At 40.5% G+C, this 21085-nt stretch overlaps 1 protein-coding gene and 1 pseudogene across 1 annotated transcript; one reads left to right on the top strand and one right to left on the bottom strand.

Annotated features, from left to right (window-relative positions):
• Nucleotides 1-485: 485 nt before the first annotated feature.
• LOC105711934 (tripartite motif-containing protein 51-like) lies at nucleotides 486-7065 on the top strand. Its single transcript, XM_012444863.3, has 6 exons — nucleotides 486-902; nucleotides 1187-1282; nucleotides 3523-3753; nucleotides 4463-4485; nucleotides 5408-5505; nucleotides 6566-7065. The coding sequence occupies exons 1-6, from the start codon at nucleotides 486-488 to the stop codon at nucleotides 7063-7065; spliced, it is 1365 nt and encodes a 454-aa protein (XP_012300286.3).
• An 11541-nt stretch (nucleotides 7066-18606) lies between these two features.
• Nucleotides 18607-20542, bottom strand: LOC105711889 (ankyrin repeat domain-containing protein 33B-like; annotated as a pseudogene).
• Nucleotides 20543-21085: the final 543 nt, after the last annotated feature.

Here is a 21085-nt window from a genome sequence, read left to right as displayed (position 1 = left end):
GGTTCTTTCTGTTTTAAAGAGCCAGGCTTCTGGGTCCCTCTCTCTAAAAATGCATCATAGAGCCCTCTGACCATCTTCTTATATTTTGTTAGCCAATGTAGATTTTTCTACTCCTGTCTCATAGGCATTCAGCGTTATTTGAAAGAGGAATAGTGACAATCATGATTTTTTCTAGACCACTTAAGACTATAACCCAAGTTTCATATCAATATCCAGGGAAGAGGTATTTGAATAGATTTGCATTATGTTATGGGCAGAAACTAGGAGTAGAAGTTGTGAGTTATCTAGTCAGTAATGTCTTCTATAAAGCCTGAAGACTCTCCTTGTGTATGAATTTTTCATTTTTGTTACAAAAAGAAATAGTTTGTTCAGCTTTAATGAGCACTGTCAAGAAGAAAATTTAGCTATCACATATTATCACATGTTCACAGATTTTCACCAACCCAGACCCCAAAATGACATACTGTTCTTTCTTCTTCAGAAACATGAATTCTGTAATCTTGCAAATCTTGCACAGGGCAATCGCCTGTCCCAGTTGCATGAACTGCTTGCTAGACCCAGTCACAATAGACTGTGGACACAACTTTTGCAGGCCCTGTTTGTACGTCAGCTGGCCGGACATCCCAGCTCCTGCTCAGTGCTCTATATGCAAGACGGAGATACGGCGTAGAGAACTTAAAACTAACACTACTTTGAAGAACATGGCTTCCTGTGTCAGAAAAGCCAGCCTCTGGCATTTCCTGAGCTCTGAGGAGCAAAAGTGTGGGATTCACAGGAAGACAAAGAAGGTATTCTGTGAAGTGGACAAGAGCTTACTCTGTTTGCTGTGCTCCAACTCTCAGGAGCACCGGGATCACAGACACAGACACTGTCCTGTTGACCGGGCTGCTGAGGAATGCGAGGTAAGTGACGCCTCTGAAGATCTGTTTCTCAAAGGACACATAAAATTCTTGTAAGTATATTTCCTTGGAGACTGGATGATGCCATCTCTGTGTCCCTTTAAGCATCTCTGTTACGAGCTTCCTTGGCTTCAAACCTCTCAGATTTGACAAACATGAAGAGAAACAAAGCAAACACTATTTTTTGTGGGCTGATTTGTCTCTCCTTCTGGGCCCCTTTTGTATATCAGAGTGTGAATTATACTTTATTGTCTTTATTGGTTCTCTGAGTCATGGCTCTTTTGCAGGAGAAGCTCCTAAAGAAAATGCAGTTTTTATCAGAAAAAGCTTGTGAAAATCACAGAAACCTGAACATGGAAACCACAAGAACCAGAGACTGGAAGGTTAGGACTGTAGTACTCTGTCTTCTCCAGGAAATTATGGTGAACAAATGGGTGACTCTTAAAATAGGAACTTGATCTCAAACCATAATGTTTCTGGAATTCAATTAAAAAAGGAAAAAACAGTTGAGAAAAAGTAGCCTAATTTTTTCTTATGTAGGGTACTTCGACTCCTTGGTTGGATTTCATATATATATATATATATATATAAAAATTTTATTACACTCTAGCTTCTGGGGTACATGTGCAGAACATGCAGGAATGTTGCATAGGTATATACATGGCAATGTAGTTTGCTCCCCACATCCCCCTTCACCTATATCTGGCATTTCTCCCATTGTTATCCCTCCCCAACCTCCCTACTCCCCACTGTCCCTCCACTATTCCCCACCCCCCCGACAGACCCCAGTGTGTGATGTTCCCCTCCCTGTGTCCATGTGTTCTCATTGTTCAACACCCGCCTATGAGTGAGAACATGCAGTGTTTGATTTTCTGTTCTTGTGTCAGTTTGCTGAGAATGATGGTTTCCAGATTCATCCATGTCCCTACAAAGGACACAAACTCATCGTTTTTATGGCTGCATAATATTCCATGGAGTATACATGCTAAATTTTCCTTATCTAGTCTGTCATTGATGGGCATTGGGTTGGTAGGATTTCTATCCAAATCACAGGTGTTACCCCAGCATTCTCATCTGCTTTCATGCAAACCTGTAGTAATACACCAACCAATACAAGAAACTGGGCCATTTCACCGTGTTCCCCATGTGCTGCTTGGATAAATCCTGGGCATAAAAGTTATTTGGCAGTCATGGAAATTTCAAATGAACCTTCTGAGGCTGGGTCAGCATGAATTTGAATCCTGGTGGGCAAGTCTATTTGAAATGTGAGTTAAATTTCAGGCAGAAGGAGCAACAGCACAAATCTAGGGAAAGCATAAAATTAAGTATCTCAACTAATGATTACTGAATAATACATAACACATGATGGGAAAAGTGGTGAGAAATGTAGACCTGTGTCTTGAGGAAGACATAAATATGCAAGAAATATGGAAACTAGTATTTAATAGAGAACTCTAAAGACTTGAGAAGAATTCTAGAAATGATTTTCTCTTTGTGGATGTTTATCTTGAGACTATAATATCTAATATTAATTCATTCTAATATTAACTCATTGAATAATATTTCATGAGTGCCGGGGCTGTCAAATATTAGAAAGTTTAGTAGCAAAGAAGAAAGGAAACATACAAATCTTGCAATGGAAATGAGAGAAGCAAATGGTCACCATGCATATACGTGAAATACATGCCATGGTAGAGTGTATTAGTGTCTTTGGAGAATAATCAAGCAGGGAAATAGAAAAGGAGCACAGAGGCCAGGGACTGGGGATGAGGGTTTGAGTTTTCAATAGAGCGGTCAGAAAGAAGGCTCATGGAAAAATTCACACTAAAACAAAATCTTAAAAAAGAGGGTGTGTGTGTGTGTATATATATATGTATATGTTTGCCTTACTCTTATATATATATATGAATATATATATGTATCTGTGTATGGGTATATATATACACATGAGGAATATACATATACACACACAGATAAATGTATTCATATATATCCACATATACCTATATATTAAGTATATATATGTGAGTATATATATTAGAAATGTATATGGAAAGAATTCTGGGTATAGAAAAGAGCATGCACAATATTTTTTTGAGTTTATTTAGGGGTTTGAGGAACCACAAGTATGTCCATGTTGCAGTTAGAGTGAGTTTGGAAGAGAATATGTGAAACCTTATTAGGATATGTTATGCTAGGTGAAATGTGCTGAATTAACAATGCTAGTCTGTGGTCATTTCATCATTTCTTATATAATGCTTTTACATCTCTTGCCCCAATTCTCCAAAATAGAAATAATGGTTTCCTATCTAGTCAATGTAGCTCTATAGTTTAATTCTTAAAGAAGAACTGTGTTTTCTTTCTTTAAATGTGGGTTGGATGAGATAAATCAGTTTTTATATAACTATCTTAGAAAACATTTTATCATTAATCAAGCAAATGTAATTGGGCAAAAGAACTATGTTGATATTAATGCAGAAAAAAAGAGAGAAATAAAATGTGGAATCTGAGAATCGGCAAGAAGGAGGGTTAAAATATTGGATGTTCAGGATGCTAAGAGGAATCAGTGAAAGTGAAGAAAAGATGGATGAAACATTTCTATTTTGTCTAATTGTCACTGTAGGGTTATGTGAGTTTAAGGATAGAAGCAATCAGAGCTCAATATCAGAAGATGCCGGCGTTTCTCCGTGAAGAAGGGCAACATTATTTGGAGAGGCTGCAAAAAAACGGCGAGGACATTTTTCAGCAACTCACTGAAAGCAAAGCCAGAATGAAACATTGGAGGGAGATGTTAAGAGGAATGTATGAGGAGCTGAAGAAAATGGGCTATAAACCACATGTGGAACTACTTCAGGTGTGAACTGACCATGGGATATCAGGATGTTGAACATTCATACGCAGAGGTGTTTTTCCTCTCTCCTGAAATTCATCTCCCCCTTTATTTCCATGATTTGTTTCCAAAAACACATTTCTTTAACTAATGCTGGTTTGGTGGGAGAGTATAACCCCTCCTAAATATTCTACCAGACAAAAGTTCCCTCCTACTTTATCCACCAGCAACGAAACTTTGTGAAATGGTCAAGGTAACAGCCCCCAAAAATATTTCCCATCAAAAGTCAATGATATATTTAGAATATTTGAAAGTGGATACAATGAGAAGTGATTCATTCAGATTGGTCTGGAGACACTGCATGATAGAGAATTTGGGGAAATCTAGGATTGCATTAATAAAATTTTGTGGTCCATTCATTTTGGTAACAGGGCTTAGGGAAAGTTACTGATAGCTTCTTTATAGTTACAGCAGAGCATAGACTCTGTGGGCCTCCTCTCACTTCACATGTATAGAAAATGTCTTCAAGACTTAGACTTTATCAGGACTCTAATTTATGACAATATTATAGACTAGAATTTTCATGAGAAAAAATAGAAAATGCTTTCCAGGAGGGAAAATGATAGGGAAATAATGTTTTCAGAAACTGCCTCCAAATCTTACACTGAACACGTAGTAGAAGATGTATCTTGTGGAAAACACTAAGCCTTTCTATTTTTTTTTTCTTTTACAGGCTTTTGGAGACATATTATACAGGTGAGTGTGTACCAAGATTTTAGCACATGCGTTTTCAGTTTCCGCAAATATCAAGCAGGAACTTTGATTCTGAGGCATAATTGATTCAGGTGTTGACACGACTTTTTCCTGGTTGTACTTTCTCCACCCCCCACCCCATGTGGTCATCTGTGATATTGTCATACACAGTGATTTTACTAGACAAGTTCAATGAAAGTTCTGCAAAAACAAAACAATAAACAAAAAATAAAGAAGAATGAACGAAAGTGAACATCTCTATTCCTAATTTCCTTTTTATTGCTCAAAAGCCTGCATATTGGAAGGAGGAAATGTTACATTTTCTACATGGCTACAAAGTCGACCAGGGGAAGCCGGAGAGAAAGGGGGAAAGTATCTTAGCAGTGAAAAATGTTGATGATTTCTTGTTTACATATAAATATATAATTCTGAAAAATAGATGTAACGAACTGTCAGAATGTTAGAACTTTCTAGGCCTCCAGAAAACCTCAGCTATAAAAGGCAGATCTCCCTGCCTGGAGCAAGTTTCAACACCCCGGCCTTGAAAAGGAACTAACAGATGCAGCAGTCTTAAAAATAATCCCACTTTTCCAGACAGTGATTTCAGGAAAGTCCAGTGACGTCTGGAACCCAGAATTTCATTCTTGAATATTTTCCTGGTCTTAAGACTAATGATCCTTACTAATGTGGTGCAATAAGAAGAAAGACCAGATTGAATTCTGACTCAGACTTTTCCACTGTGCTTGAAAATCAGGAAATGTGAATAAGAATGAACTTGAAAAAGAAAGTGATTGATAATTTTTGAATTAGCAAATGTGTAGGTTAAGGGATTCTCGTGAAATGTCTTTTAAATAAAAGTAGTAATTTTTATTTTATTATCGTCATTTTGGCTGTAGATGTGGAAACTTCATCTTTCTCCTTGCAGGTGTGAGTTCCTGCTGCTGCAAGTGCCCAAGCCTGTGAATCCGGAGCTCAGTACAGGGCCCATCACTGGACTGGTGGACAAGCTCCGTGGATTCAGAGGTGAGTGTCAGCCCATTGGCAGAATTCTCACAATGTATTACTTCTTGTTAGAATCATGAGGGTAATATTTTACCCTTCATCAGATTTTTATTTTCAGAAGTAAGTGAATAATACGACTATGCAACCCTTTTATATCTGTCGTTTGTTTTATAGTACAATTTATAGCATGAAGAGTAAAAGATAGTGAAAAACAAATGTGTTCTGGGCTCAAATGTGTTGAGTTATCTATTGGGTAAAAAGAATGACATGAGAAAAAAATCCAATACATAGAACAATGTTCAGATGGAAGCTTAATCATCCAATGTTACATTAAACATTTATATTTCTTTACTGTATTTTATTTGAATTGTTAAAAACAGCTCTTTCTGGAATAGAGTTCACTGCAGTTTGTTGGAGTATTAGTATTTTCTTACAATAAATATATATTATTCATATAATGTAAAAAATTGACTGAATATGTAAAAAGGAAGAAGAAATTATTTTATAAACAGGAAGTAAAATTAGAAATGAAAATTTCTGTTTTGTTATAACATAAAGAGGTATGTGTAAAATCTAAAATTTAAACTCAGTCTAGAGCTAGCAGGGAAGTCCCCAGAGTGACTGGTAAAACATTTTGTAAAAATCTGCCTTAAGTTACCACTTATAATTTGGACATACAGACTTGATATATCCAGTTATCTAGAGCAGTGCTTGAGTAAGTGAAAATTTTCCCGTTGTCAAAATTATATCAGTAGTATTTAAGAACAAGAAATATTTTAACTAAAGGGCATTCAGGGCATATAATATTTCACTGTTACTTTGGAAATTGGATTAAAAGAGGTTGGTCTTATATTTGACTCTCAATTTTCCAATTTTCAATGTCTGTTTTTAGGGTTTTCTTTTTCCTGTAGAGAGTATTAATCATCCTTATACTTTATTAGGTGTCATAATCAAAATTGTCCTGTTCTTGTAACTTCAAATTTCTTGGTAAAGTAAGTTCTTGATAGAACAACTTTTCTCTCAAGAATTCTAAATTCTTTTATTTACGTGTCAGTACTTTTTTTTTTTTTAATTTTTGCAGTTGATATTACTCTGCATCCTGAAAGAGCCAATAGTCATATCTTCCTGCATGGAGATTTGAGAAGCATGAATGTTGGGTGTGACGCTCAAGATGATCCCCATATCACTGCAGCACCTGGATGTTTTCTTTCATGGGGTGCTCAGACTTTCACATTTGGAAAATATTACTGGGAGGTTCATGTGGGGGACTCTTGCAATTGGGCTTTCGGAGTCTGTAACAATTATTGGAAAGAGAAGAGACAGAATGACAAGGTAGATGAAGAGAAGGGACTCTTTCTTCTTGGATGTGTTAAGGAGGATGTTCACTGCAGTCTCTTTACCACTTCCCCACTTATGGTACAGTATGTTCCAAGACCTACCAACCAAGTAGGAATATTCCTGAATTGTGAAGATAGAACCGTGAGCTTTGTTGACGTTGATCAAAGTTCCCTCATACACACCATCACTAATTGCTCCTTCTCACCTCCTCTCAGGCCTATCCATTGCTGTAGTCACTTCTGAACAGAGACAAATCAGAAATGTGCCCACATGCTATGGGAACAACTTTATCTCAGGAAGCTCTATTTTTGTGCCTCATCAAAGAGGACAAATAAGTTATATTTAATGTCTTTAGTTGCCTTCTAATGTCAAAAAACTCAATATTGTTTTTGTTGAATGAAAACACTAAAACAAAGTACATTTGTTTTTATTCAGTCATTTTTGGAAAATCATTACCCATGGTGCATGGCTTAGAATATATTGTTTTTTTTTTTTTTTAATTTCTGAATGTCAAGTCACAGAGTAAAATAATAGATGACAGAAGTGTCTAAATAAAGTTAAAATCAATGGGAGAAAGTAGAGATATTGTGCTTCATGAAAAAAACTTGGAATAAAGACTCAATGGTAACCTGGAAATATTTTCTCTCCATCTAACAATATTAAACTTATCCATAGGTTTCATTTATGAATCTAAACTTTGGGGTAATCTTATTTGACCTCCTATACTGTGATTTCCTTTGTAATTCTCATCTCACATACAAATACTCATGCATTATTAGAGTGCTATTCTACAATGAAATTTACAAGGTGATCAGGATAATGCTGGACCAGTTAAATATTCAAATAGACATAACTGAATATTGACCGCTACCTCAAACCATACACAGTTCATTTCCACATGGATTCATATTCTGAAGGTGAAGGGAACACAATAAAATATTCTCATAGAGAAAGATTTCCTAACCAGAACAAAAAAAGGAACAATTCAGAAGGAAAATTTAGTTAGTTTACATGAAATATGATGACTTCTGTGTTTTAAAATATACCATCCAAGAATTAAAATGCAAATCAAGTGTGGAGAAAAATATCCCAACACATATGCAATAAAATACAAGTGTAGGCTTTCAGATATCAAAGATACATGTAGGCTTTCAGATATCAAAGGATGTATATTGGAGAAATGATCAATAATAACCTTTCTTCAGGTATTTTAGGAAGTCATATAATGAATGAAAGTGGCTTGAGGAGAGAATGAATTGGGCTTTCAATATTGTTCAGAAACAAAAAGAAAGAGGAGTGATTTATTTCATGGTTCTGAGAAGAGGGAGGATATAAGTTAATGTAGGTAGCTTATTGGTAGAATACATGAGTCAGGCTAGTCTCAGAGGCTCACATCTATAATCCCAAATAATTTGGGAGACTGAAGCAGGAGGGTCACTTGAGACTAGGAGTTTAAAACGAGCCTGGCCATCAACATAGTGAGGCCCTCATCTTTATTGTTAAAATAATTTTTTTTAAAAAAAGATAAAACATGAATCAAAGTGAATACAGGAGGTGTCAGTGGAGGAGAATGAAGTCAGAGTAAATATGTCATCTAGGAAATCGATTTCCCTGCAGTGTAATGTGTATCTATGGGCAGAGATGACCAGAGCTGAGTAGAAAATGCTGCATTCAGTTCCCCATAAGAAGAAAAATGACATTTAGAGAAACTTACAGAGGATGGCAGAAAGATTTTACAGCAACTTCAGAAAAGCAAAAGAGCAAATGGTTCAGATAAACAAACACCTAAGAAAAATCTTTGAGATTTGGGAGACATATTGACCAAGTAAGTGGGTTTCGATGCAAACTGGGGTAGCATGAGAGCTATGAAAGGGATCAAGCCATTTCTAACAAAGTGAAGACACAATTTATGGAAACTCCAATTGTTGGCATGTGTATATGTGTGGGTTTGACTGGCTATAATTTCCTGTTCTGCTTTATCAAAAATTATCCTTTTTCCTCTCTGTGGCTAATGAATGTATGTGCTTCTGGACTCAATGCAGTAGTTTTTGAAGCAGATCTATTTATGACTATGGATTTCAAGTCATAAAAATATTGAGGTGCATGAACTAGTTTTTCCCAGGTGGTAGGTGAATGAAGTAAGAAAAGAAGACAAGAAAGATTTCCTACAAATGACACAATCCTATCCCATGAATGTGGAGATACACTGCTATATGAGGAAAGGGTTTTAAAGATGAATCTCCCTAGAATGATTATGTCTTTTTAAACACTGTGATGAAGGCTTTTGTATTAGAAAGCTCAATCATATTTTCCTCTTTAAAGGAGTGAGTCAGAGCAGCAGCACATGCCCCAGTGTGTCAGCTCAGAGCTCAGTGTGCAACCCATCACTGGACTGATGGACAGATTCCACCACTTCCACGGGTGAGTGTCAACCTGCTGAAGTGATGACCACACAGTGCCCTTCAGGCATGGTCTTCCTTTTTTTTTTCTTTTTTTTGAGACAGAGTCTCACTGAGTTGCACAGGCTGGAGTGCAATGGGGCGATCTCATTTCACTGCAACCTCCACCTCTCAGGTTCAAGTGATTCTCCTGTCTCAGCCTTCTGAGTAGCTGGAATTATAGGCACCCACCATCATGCCTGGCTAAATTTTTAAAAATATTTTTGTAGAGACAGGGTTTCACCATGTTGGCTGGTCTTGAACTCCTGACCTCAGGTGATCCACCCGCCTTGGCCTCCCAAAGTGCTGGGATTACAGGCGTGAACCACCTCGCTCATCCTCAGGCATGGTTTTCTACAGGCAATTTTTTGTTCTTTATTAATCTTTCATCTTATAAAAGGGAACATTTTATAAATAGCATTTATAGCATACTTAGTGATACAGTCCCTATGATTGTATGGAAAAAATAAATGAAAGCTGATGTAATGGTAAATGTGATTCAGCCCTGGCATAAATTTCTTACATAATGAGAAGAAAACTAAAAAAGGGTTCCTTGAGACCTTGAAACATTATCACATACAATGTAAGTTGTACACTGAGTTATACTAGTGGGTCTTAAATCAAGATATTCCGATTTCAAGAGCAGTTAATTATGATACTAGGATTAATAATAATTTTTTAAATAGCTTATTTTAGTGTTTCTCAGTAATTGCATTTTTAATGTATATTATACTTGATATAATCAAAAAATTACATGAATAATCATAAGAAACTATGCCCCTGTCCCAAGTATTCCTCCTCTTTCTCTTATGAAGGCAACAGTCATTGGATTTAGAACCCACTGTAAATGTAAGAAAATGTCATCCCTGGATTCTAAATTAATTACATTTACAAATAAGCTCACATTCATAAGTACCAGGTGTTGGCACTTGCACATAAATTATTGGGGTCACAACTCAATTTATTACGTCACCCAGCAAATAAAATAAGGTTGTCTTAAAATGCAGAGGATTCAGGTTTTTCTTGAAAAATAATACAAAGTTATATTCTGTTCTATGTGTAGATTATATGCAGTGGCACAAAGTATTACTAAAGTAATGTTTCCTATTTGTCTACTGCTGTCTGATAAAGTCCTTGAGACATTTCTTCAGATCTACAATTACTGAGTAAAAGGGAAAAAATTTAAAAATTTTATTGCATATTTATATAACATCCTCCAATAACCTCATACAATCTCATCAGTAGTATAAAAAGGTACACATTTCATTCTATCAGCAATATTGGATGTCATCATTTCTTAACATTTGCCAATTAAATAGTTTAACAATAGTTCACTTAATTACTTTGTAGAGAAAATGAATATCTCTTTATTAATGCAATGGAAGTTCTTAATTTTCACTCAGAAATATGTTCCAATTTGAATAATCAGAATGTAAACAAATATATACAAAATTTATTGACTTTCTTAAATAATCTTTCAGATTTTTAAATAACATATAAAACTAATTATAACTATAGACATTAAATTATTTATATAAGTTATATAAAAGGTATGTATCTGGGAGTATATTCTTGTAAAAACAAACATTTCTTTTTAAAGAGAAGTTCATTTTCATTAACAAAAGACCATAAAATATGAAAAGAAAGGTCGGTTTTTTCAAAAGAATATCAGTAAATTACTACTATTCCAAGTAATATAGTCCTGACATTTTTCTGTACGTGTTTTCCTCAATGTACATCTTTGTCCATAGGATTTTTTCTTTAATTTTCCAAAATAAGTCACATGTTTTACTGTACTTTAAGAATAAAAATTTATTTAAACATCTTATTAATTTAGGTTTTTCCAACTAATATCCTATCATTCGATATATTCAGTAAATTAGTAGTTGGTAACTTTAGATATAAAATTTCTAAATGGTAGAAAGCTGTTTTATAAATATGAAACCTGATATTGTCAAACCCTAATTTTATCAATGTACAATGTATACGTGTATCCAAATATCATGTGTACCTCATAAAAATGTGCATTTTTATATTGATTAGAAATTAAAATTTATAATTTTATAATGTTATAAAATTAACATTTATATATTGATTAGAAATTAAAATTTAAAAAATATTTGTTCAAATATGTTGTCATTTAAATAAAGGTATCCTTTTGATCAGTTTGAATTTAATCAAAATGCTTTAAACAAAATTATCTGAGTATTTTTTTTTCTGTGCAGTACCCATTGCATCTCCCTAAATTTCAAAGAAAATCAGCCAGAAGTGCCAGACATGGACCCTCTACTTCTCTTTTTCCCAAACCATCCTCAATAATCATTAGCATTTTGATCTTCAAATCTAAAGGCTGGTAAAAAGTGATCAGTACTGAGGGATTTACATGTCCACGAGGAACGCGTATGGTAGAAGATCCTAGATTGCAGTGAAGAAAGGGCAGAAATTATCAAGTAATTAAATAATGTATATTTCAAATATCATATCAAAATACTGTCAGATGTGTGGGAGCAGAAATGGGAGTAGATATTGGGCCCCAGAAACTCAAACATGAATTTGAATGCAGGTGTTCTTTAAAAATCAAGGCCGGGCGCGGTGGCTCACGCCTGTAATCCCAGCACTTTGGGAGGCCGAGGCGGGTGGACCACGAGGTCAAGAGATCGAGACCATCCTGGTCAACATGGTGAAACCCCGTCTCTACTAAACATACAAAAAATTAGCTGGGCGTGGTGGTGTGTGCCTGTAATCCCAGCTACTCAGGAGGCTGAGGCAGGAGAATTGCCTGAACCCAGGAGGCGGAGGTTGCGGTGAGCCGAGATCGCGCCATTGCACTCCAGCCTGGGTAACAAGAGCGAAACTCCGTCTCAAAAAAAAAAAAAAAAAAAAAAAAAAAAAAAATCAACGCAAGATAAACTAGCACTAGAGGGTGTTTGTGGTGGGTTATTTTCAGAGATTAAACCTTGACTTAATTTAATTAATGATGGGAAGGTAAATCCTTTCCTTGGTACTGTGTATAGCAGAAACCTAATCAAGGAGGGGCTTTATGCATCCTATAATACAATGGCATCCAAAAAGCAAGGTTTATTCTTTTGGAGGCACTGGGAATTTATTAGAATGTGGAAACCCCAGAAAACTGTAACTGACATCCAGAAAGCCCAGAGGACACAGAGCTCCGGAGCCGAATAAATGAATTTTCCTGCAAACACTGTTAAGACCAGTTATAGAGTCTTCAGGTGGGTATTTATCTTATTTTCTTTCCCTGTTTATGCAAATTGTGAACTTCTGGGGGAAACGTCCTAGATGTTATGCAGTTTTATCTAGAGCATGATATCTACAAGTTGATCGAAAAGCTTTAGTGTAGAATATGAAAAGTGCTATGTGTCGGCAACTTCAGGTGGCAGCCTTGATCTACACAGTTTTTAAAGTGATCAACAGCACTTTTTTATTTTCCTAATATTCAATTGCAATTTTTGTTTTCATAAAGGTATTTTCAATTTACACAATCTATTTTGTTGAGTCTTTTTTTTAAAGCATCTTGTTATTTTTGATATTTTTATTACTTGTGTGACTTTGTGAAGCTATATGAATTTTTTATTTTTTTGAGATAAGGTCTGGCTTTGTCACCCAGGCTGGAGTGCAGTGCTACAATCAAGGCTCATTCCAGTCTCGATCTCCTGGACTCAAAACATGCTCTCACCTCAGCCACCAGAGTAGCTGGGTCTACAGGCATGTACCACCATGCCTGGCTAAAATTTATTTTTGTAGAGATGAGGTCTCTCTGTTACCCAAGCGGGTCTTGAACTCCTGAGCTCAAGCAATCTTCCTGCTTCAGCCTCCCAAAATATTGGGATTGCAAGCATGAGCCACTGTGTCTGGCCTTATACAAATTCTTAGTTTTCCTGGTTTCATTTCTCTTCTTTTTTTTTTATTGACATGAGGTCTCACTCTGTCACCCAGGCTGGAGTGCAATGACATAGTCTCAGCTCACTGCCACCTCCACCTCCAGGGTTCAAGTGAGTCTCCTGCCTCCACCTCCTGAGTAGCTGGGACTACAAGCACCTGTTACCACACCCAGATACTTTTTCTATTTTTAGTAGAGACAGGGTTTCACTATGTTGGCCAGGATGTTCTTGAACTCCTGAGCTCATCCGCCCACTGCAGCCTCCCAAAGTGCTGGGATTACAGTCTTGAGCCACTGTGCCCGGCCTTCTTCTTTTTATTGTTTTTAAGAGATGGGGGTCTCACTTTATTGCCCAAGCAGTCCTCCTGTCTTTGCCTCCCAAAGTATTCAGATTACATGAGTGAACCACCATGTCCAGCCCCAGTATTACTACCTAAGTAATGGAACAGCAAGGATTAAATGACCTAATAGAGTTGTGAGGAGAAAAATAGGAGTGTAAAACATTTGCACATTAGTTTCCTATGGCTGCTGTAATAAACTCACAAATAAACAATAATTTACTCTCCCACAGTTCTGAAAGTCTGAAGTTTAAAATCAACACGTTGACAGCTGGGGATTCTGAGGGGAAATCAACTCCCTGCTTCTCTGCTAGCTCTGGTGGCTGATTCTTCCTTTTATTTCTTCTATGAGGATACCAGTCATTGGACATAGGCCCCAGCCTAAATCCAGATTGATCCCTTTGGGAGATCATCAAGTTAATTGCAACTGCAAAGATCCTATTTGCAAAAGGACATATTCACAGGTATCAAGGATTAGGACTTAGACATACATTTTCAGAGGCCACTCTTCAACTGACTACAATTTGAAAAAATGTCTGGCTCATAGAAGGGCCACATAACAACGAAAACACCACTGTATTTCCATTTCCACTGCTTTACACACATCATCCTACTTTTAGGATTGGAAAGACAGAATTTTTTCTTTCCTAGACCCAGATTCTGAATATTCCACATCTCTTTTCTAAAGTCAATTTTATGTGATTTCCCCTTTTTCTAAGTTAGAATATGTCTTATACTTATTTTTTTAATCATCACTTACAAAATAGTCCAAAGTTTAAGGCCACTTTTCATTTCTGAACCATTTGGAAGTTTTCATTTTAAATGCAATGTGTGGAATTATTTATTTCTTCATTTCTTTTTTTAAATTTTCTTATGTGAATGTTACCTTTTCCTCTTTTTTCTTTTACATTTTTTGTTATTTTACTGTAAGAAAGTGTTTATTTAGCAAGCGAGTTTTTATTCTTTAACCACAATTCTCCCACAGTTTTACATTATCAGATTTTTTCCATATTTTTTAAACATTAGATACACGATTTTTAGATGTTATGAGGGAATAACTTTTTTTTTAACTGTCAAATATCATATTATAATTAACTTTAAGGTTATTAGCTTTCTGAATATCAAAAATTGAAGCTGCTGGGAATCCCAAAATAGCCCTGAGGTCTGAATAGGAACATATCTTTTGTAAACTATAATAGTCTCACCTCAAAATAAACGCTATGAAATTTAAACAACTGTATCTGTACTCAGTATCTTTACAATACTCAGAAACCTACTGCATTTTTGGAAATGACAATGCAAATAGGTTTACATTCAGAAAAGAGAGCTTATTCTAAGAGGACCTAAGTCAAAACCTGAAACCCTACGTAGGAATCTATTCAATCCTTAAAACAGTCATAAAGTCGGCCTGTATCCTGGCATCCTCATAGAAGAAATAAAAGGAAGAATCAGCCACCAGAAGCTAGCAGATGTGGTGGCTCATGCCTGTAATCCCAGCAGTTTTGGAGGGCGAGGTGGGAAGATCACAAGGTCAGGAGTTAAAGACCAGCTTGGCCAGCATGATGAAACCCCATCTGTATTAAAAATACAAAAAACTGGTGTACACCTGTAATCCCAGATACTCAGGAAGCTGGGGCAGAGAATTGCTTGAACCCAGGAGGCGGAGGTTGCAGTGAGCCGAGATCGTGCCACTGCACTCCAGCCTGAGCAACAGAGCAAGACTCCATCTCAAAAAAAAAAAAGTCATATAGTAATTTTTGTTAAAACCACAGGTCCTTGGACACCCCCAAATTCCAGACAGAACAAGGAGAATTCCAGCACATTAGCTTTTACTGTTCATCTGAATGGGGTGTAATTTTCAAATTTCTTCGGATGCCCCAAAGGCTTGTGGGGTTGCTGGTCATCTTTCTGGGCCTGTCCTAACCTTTTGCAGTTTTCATCAAGTGTATCCATAGCCGTGCAGTTCTAAACCAGCTTCTAGAACATTTTCTCAAAAGCTGGTGTTAAGGTGCCTCCATACCTACCTCCCAAAATTCATAAAGCATCAGGCCAACACAGACCATTGCTTTACCTGAGAGGGATGGCTTCATTGTTTTCCTTTACATTAGAAGGATGTAGTATTATGACATAACAGTTTCGTCAAAAACTATACTTTGTTAGCATTGATGAGAGTATCTAAAACGTAGGCAGACTTGGGGAAATACCAGAGATGTTGATTCTGAGGGTAACCTTCAGCCAAATATCAAGGACCATAGGCTGAATGACTGAGGAGCCCTTCCAGGGGAAAGAATCCTCTTGGCTCTGGGCCTCTTGAGTCCCTCTGTGCAGCCAAGGCAGGTCAGAGGCAGAGATGGTCTAGACCTGGCCAGATGGGTTCTATAAGAGCCGCCTGGGTCAAAACTACCTTTCAATAAAGACTTGGGCTATGATGACTCCAGCCAAGTGCTGTGCCACAGTGGGCAGAGTGCTCATAGTGGGTCCTCGGGCCATACGAGACCCCACTAAGTACACTGAACAACATGCCATCAAAACAGTTCCCATCTGACACTGGCCTCTACTAGCAAATCTGCTTCCTCATGGCAAAAATGAGAAGTACTGGGCCAGCAGCCATGAGCACAGCTGCAGAAACTGCTCGGACCTACCCCATGGGTCAAAGGGAAGGGCTACCCACAAGCAGTCCACTGCTAGAGCGAGTCTAGAGAGGGACAGTTGAGAGTCTGCAGTCCAATCAGTAATGACCCTTTTTTCAGGAAGCGCTGGCAGGTTTTCAAAATCCAGTCTTTCCACTGAGGCCACACCAAAGCTCCCGGGAGGTCAGGCTTCCCAGTGCCTTCAGAGCCCTCGTGCAGCTGTCATTTTTCCTTGAGCTACATACACTGGCCAGGTAACGGCAGCTTCCAGTCACCAGGCAAGTGGCCAGCTCACCTTCAGATTTGCCAGACAAATCCATGTCCTGCCCCACACTTGCTGGCTTAGAAGGCTTTTCAAAATGCAGGTATCTCTGGAGCTGTTTTGTGGACACCAGGAGCATGACTGACAAGTCCTGTGCTGGCCCCAGGGTATCCTATGCACCTGGATAAGGCTGGAACACATTGTTGGCAGGGCCCCAATGTGTCCATTCCAGAACAGTGGGGGACCTGGGGAAATCGCCAGTCATTTGCTGTCCTGCCATTGCTGGTCCACACATCCCTGGAGACTCTGAGCATGGGTTGTGGTGAGGTAGTGGCTGGGCAGGACCAGAAATGTCCATTTTTGACCTGAAGCAGCAGACACCCAAGGCTTAGGGTAGAAGTGGGGGCTTCATACCACTCCCAGTGCCAACTTCCCATGGCAGAAACAGGAAGGAATGTCTGGCAACCCACCAAAGGTCAGATGCCACATCAGCCCGAGCAGAAGCTTCCTGACCCAGGTTGTTCCAATGACAATTAGAGGTGCTTGGGAAGGTGGAGCCCTTTGTGGGACTCAGGATGGGTGTCCTGGAAGTGCCACGTAAAGGGCACTGAGGCCTCTCAAAATCCCTGTGTTAGAGCTGCAGCTCTTGATGCTGGCTACAGTGCAGTCACCTGCAGAGCTTTAGGACAGGCCCAGGCCTCGGCTCCCCGGACCAGCGCCTTAAGAACTTTCGCAGCAGGGGTAGCCGGCTTTGAGAAGCGTGCTTGGGAGACCACGTGGCACTGCCTGGCTGGGTCCTCAGCTGGCAGAGGTGAAGGTGGGGTTTTTGGTGACTTGGTAATGCTGTGAATTATGTACGTGTGGCAGGAAAGTGCCATAACGCCAGAGGAGTCAGGAAAGTCAACCCCCAAAGATAACCAGTGTCAGTCACAGTTCTCCTCTCCTCAAGAGGATGTGGCCAATCCCAACACCTTGGCCACAAGGGTGACCCACAGTGAACTAATATCTGCAGTTCTCAAAAACTCACTGCAATTTGATCTTAAATGTCATATCATCAATGCACCAATGTCCCGTTAGCCTGGGTGCAGCCTGCAGTCCTGTCCAGTGGGGTTTTTGGAAAGGCCAGTGTAACATCCCTGGTTGCTCGATGCCTGATGGCTAAGTGGAAGGGAGTAAGAAGACTGCACCAGCCCTGGCCATGTCCTGAGACAAACACCCTGCATCACGAGCTATTTAGGGTTATTACAGTCATAGTACAGAGCCTCCAAATAGGTCTGTGATCGTGTGCGTCCAAGTATTTAAATTAATACTTAAGAGCACATATGGCTTAACTTTGTATTTCTGGTAATCATTTCTGAAATCTGTCCCATTTTATCAAATGACAGTTTTTTCTCATATCTATTTTTAATATGCTAAAGATTTTATATCCAGTTTATCTAAAACCTCTTGCTTAAAATGAGTTTAATTCTAGCAATACATACATGTTTGTCTCTACATTGTTTTATAATTTGATGATATAGCATTTTCCCCAATATATGACTGTATGGATAAGACTTTTAAAAACATACAATGAATTCTGATCTGTCTCACTTGATCACATGGCTGAATGAGTCCATATCTCCACTGAATGGAAATATCTGCCATCACTTAATCTAATTAACAAGAATATCCAGTGTGCACATACACCCACGATGAGAAGAAAAGTCCAAAACAGCCAAAAAAGGGAGAATCCCATAATTTCTGAGTGAACTCATACCGATATCATAAATATTTACTGCTAGAAATAGTATTTTAAACAACGTCTTCAGGCAAGTGTATTAAAGCTGTCTTGGATATAAGGGGCCCTACCACTTGTAAAACTTGGCAAATTTAATAAATAATGATTAAAAATACAAAATTACACAGAAAACACCCTTTAACAAATTGACCTTTAAAATAATCCGCATTGAGGTTCTCTAAAGGGAGCCTTTTAGACAACGTACCCTCTAGGTGTACTGATTGCTGGGGGGTTAGTGTCGGGGGAACCGATGTGGCTCCCCCAGCCCCCTTCTGGGAGCAACCTGGACAGACAGCTTGGAAATGGTCTTGGCCTGGTGGTCCTGGGAACTGCGGTGGTGTGATGTGCAGCGGGGTCGCCTCCCACTCCACGCCCAGCCCCGCGCCCTCGCCCTGGCCCGGTCCTCGCACCTGGCACCTGCAGGTCCTCAGGTCCTCTTCTTCAGGGCAGCGGGTGCCTCTCCTTCTGCGCCGCGGCCTGGCGCTTCTCGTGGGTCCCCTCCGCCTTCAGCTTCTCCTCCTCGGCTTCCTTGTAAGGTCACTTGAGCCATAGGTGGCCTCTGTCCTGGTGCTGCCCTTCCGCGCAGTCCCCGCGGGCTGGAAGGTGGGCGTGGGCGCCTGGCTGAGGCCGAGCCGGGACACCACCACGCCAGGCCGCACGCTGCTCCGCCGCAAGAGCTGCAGAAGCAGGAGGCTGGGCTTCCGCGGGGCGGGGCGGCGGGACCCCGGGACCCCGGCAGAGGGGCAGGCTGGAGGCTGGCTAGAGGGGTGTCCTCCCGGGACCCCGCGCTGCGCCCTCCGCCTCGCCCGCCTCCTCCGCCTGGGGCCCCCGCGCGCCGGGATTTCCTGCACCGCCAGCCGCCTGTTCCCCACTCACGAGGGGCTCTCGGGGCAGACGGTTTGGCACACGATGGCCACGGCGGGGCTGTTAGAGGCTCCTGGTCGTCCTGACCACTTGGTCCGGGGCGCCTCCGTCCTCCGGACCCCGCAGGGAGCGCGGCGTCAGCGCGGACGGCACGCAGTCCCGGAGCCTCTGCAGGCAGTTCTAGGAGCCCGCGGGCTTGCGCGCTGTCTCAGGGGCAGACGGCGGCTCCGGCTGATACTTTTCGCGGAACCGCTCCGGGCAGGGGCGCTCCAGCAGCCTGTGCGTGAGGCGGACGTGTAAGTGCCCACTCCTGCCGCGACGTCCCACGGCGGGTCCCTCGTGCGGACATGACCCCTGCTGGCATCAGGGCTCGGATGCAATCCGTTGGACCCTGCATGGCGGCTTTCAAAAGGGCGCTGAACCCTAATGCGTCCCTCCGTTCAAGGTCAAGACCCGGGACATAGTTCAACAAGTAGGGGTGATGACAGCGTGCCCTGATTGGGTCCGAACAGCCTCTTCAGTAACACAGCGCAGGAAAGTCGTGGACAGATGCTCAGCTGCTTTCTTCATTTTCGCTTTAATTCCATGATGCCTCTGTGTCCCTCTGACAACATCTCTCCTGGGGTCTGTGGCTCTGCTGCTCTTCAGTGCCCAGAGAGAGGGGCCCCTGGCCGTCATCAGGCATGAAAACCTCAAAGCCCGCGTCCTCACCGTGTGGTCCCAGGTCTAGCGGCATCAGCCTCACCGGGAAATCTGTGGATCAGCCCATTCTTGGTCCCCACCCCAGGGCTATTCAAAGCAAGACTCCAGGGGCAGGGCCTGACAGCTTGTGTTTCCACCGGATCTGTGTTAAAGCTCAGAGGAGCCAGCCCAGGCGATGCTGACGCCGGCAGCGCAAGGTTGAGAGCCAGTGTGCATTGCACCTGTGCCCACGGGGCCGGGGCAGCCCCTGCCTGCAGCTGTGATCAGGGCTGTGTTCTCCTTGCCGTCCTGCCGGTTTACATCAACGTGGGGGCACTCAGCTAAGGCCATCACAGGATCCAAAAAGCGGTGGTAGCCGGCGATAATAAGGCTGGTGCGGCCATTGCGGTCATTCTCCTGCGCCTCCTCGACGCTCACCCCGTGCAGCACCAGCGTCCGCAGCAGCCCCCTCCCGCCCGACTCCGTGACGCCCTCCAGGACGCTCTCTGCGCTCTCGACGCGGTGCTCCTCCTCGTCCGGGAAAGAGTAGAAAGAGTCATCCAAGGCGATGTTGTCGGCGTAATTCCAATTCCAGAAGTCCTGGAACTCTTCGTAGTCAGCACTGGAGTCCTCGACCTGCGCGCCCCGGAGTGGGAATGGCGGTGTCGGGGTCCTGCAGCGCCTCCTGCCATCCTCCTGTGGGGTCCAGGTCAGCAGCACCCATGCGGCGGGGAGAGGGTTAAGGGGGGGAACCGGGGCGGGCAGGGAGAGTGGGGTGAGAGGCGCTGGCTGAGGTCCCTACTTTTTGCTTCTGTGTCCCCAGAGAAGCCATGGCTTACTCGCTCCAACCCGGCGGAAACCAACCTTCCTATATATGATTAAGTTTGTTTTTGATTTTAATTTTCTAAGGACTTTGATAAAATTGCTTCTGATTTCGAGATTGAAAATTAAACAATTTTCTATTTTACGCTCTTTTAAATTTTTCACAATTTATTTTAACGCTTTTATTCTTTTGTACATTTTAATTATTGTAATTTATATCCTCAGTTATTATGGAAAATTTTTATAAAAGTATTTTTTACATAATAAAGATTAATATATGAACTACTACTTATTCCCTCCTCTATCTCAAATATGGACTTTAATTAAACTCTAATATTTGAGAACACTTAATGTTTTGAGACTTTTGTTACTTATGTGACATTATAACTATTATTCTTCACTCTTCTAGTGAATTTTTAATGTCATTCAAAGGGTACATCTTTCTATACTGAGAATTAAACACAGTTCTCAAAAGTATTCTTCTGAGATATTTAGAAGCTCGTTCACAGTATTCCACCTTCCACTGGCATGTTAAGTATATTCTCCTGTCCAT

This window comes from Aotus nancymaae, unplaced genomic scaffold (genome assembly GCF_030222135.1).
Source record: "Aotus nancymaae isolate 86718 unplaced genomic scaffold, 86718_ANA_hifiasm-v0.15.2.pri h1tg000059l, whole genome shotgun sequence".
Taxonomy (NCBI): domain Eukaryota; kingdom Metazoa; phylum Chordata; class Mammalia; order Primates; family Aotidae; genus Aotus; species Aotus nancymaae.
The sequence above is the reverse complement of the archived record's forward strand: the minus strand, read 5'-3'. Positions and strand labels throughout refer to the sequence as shown.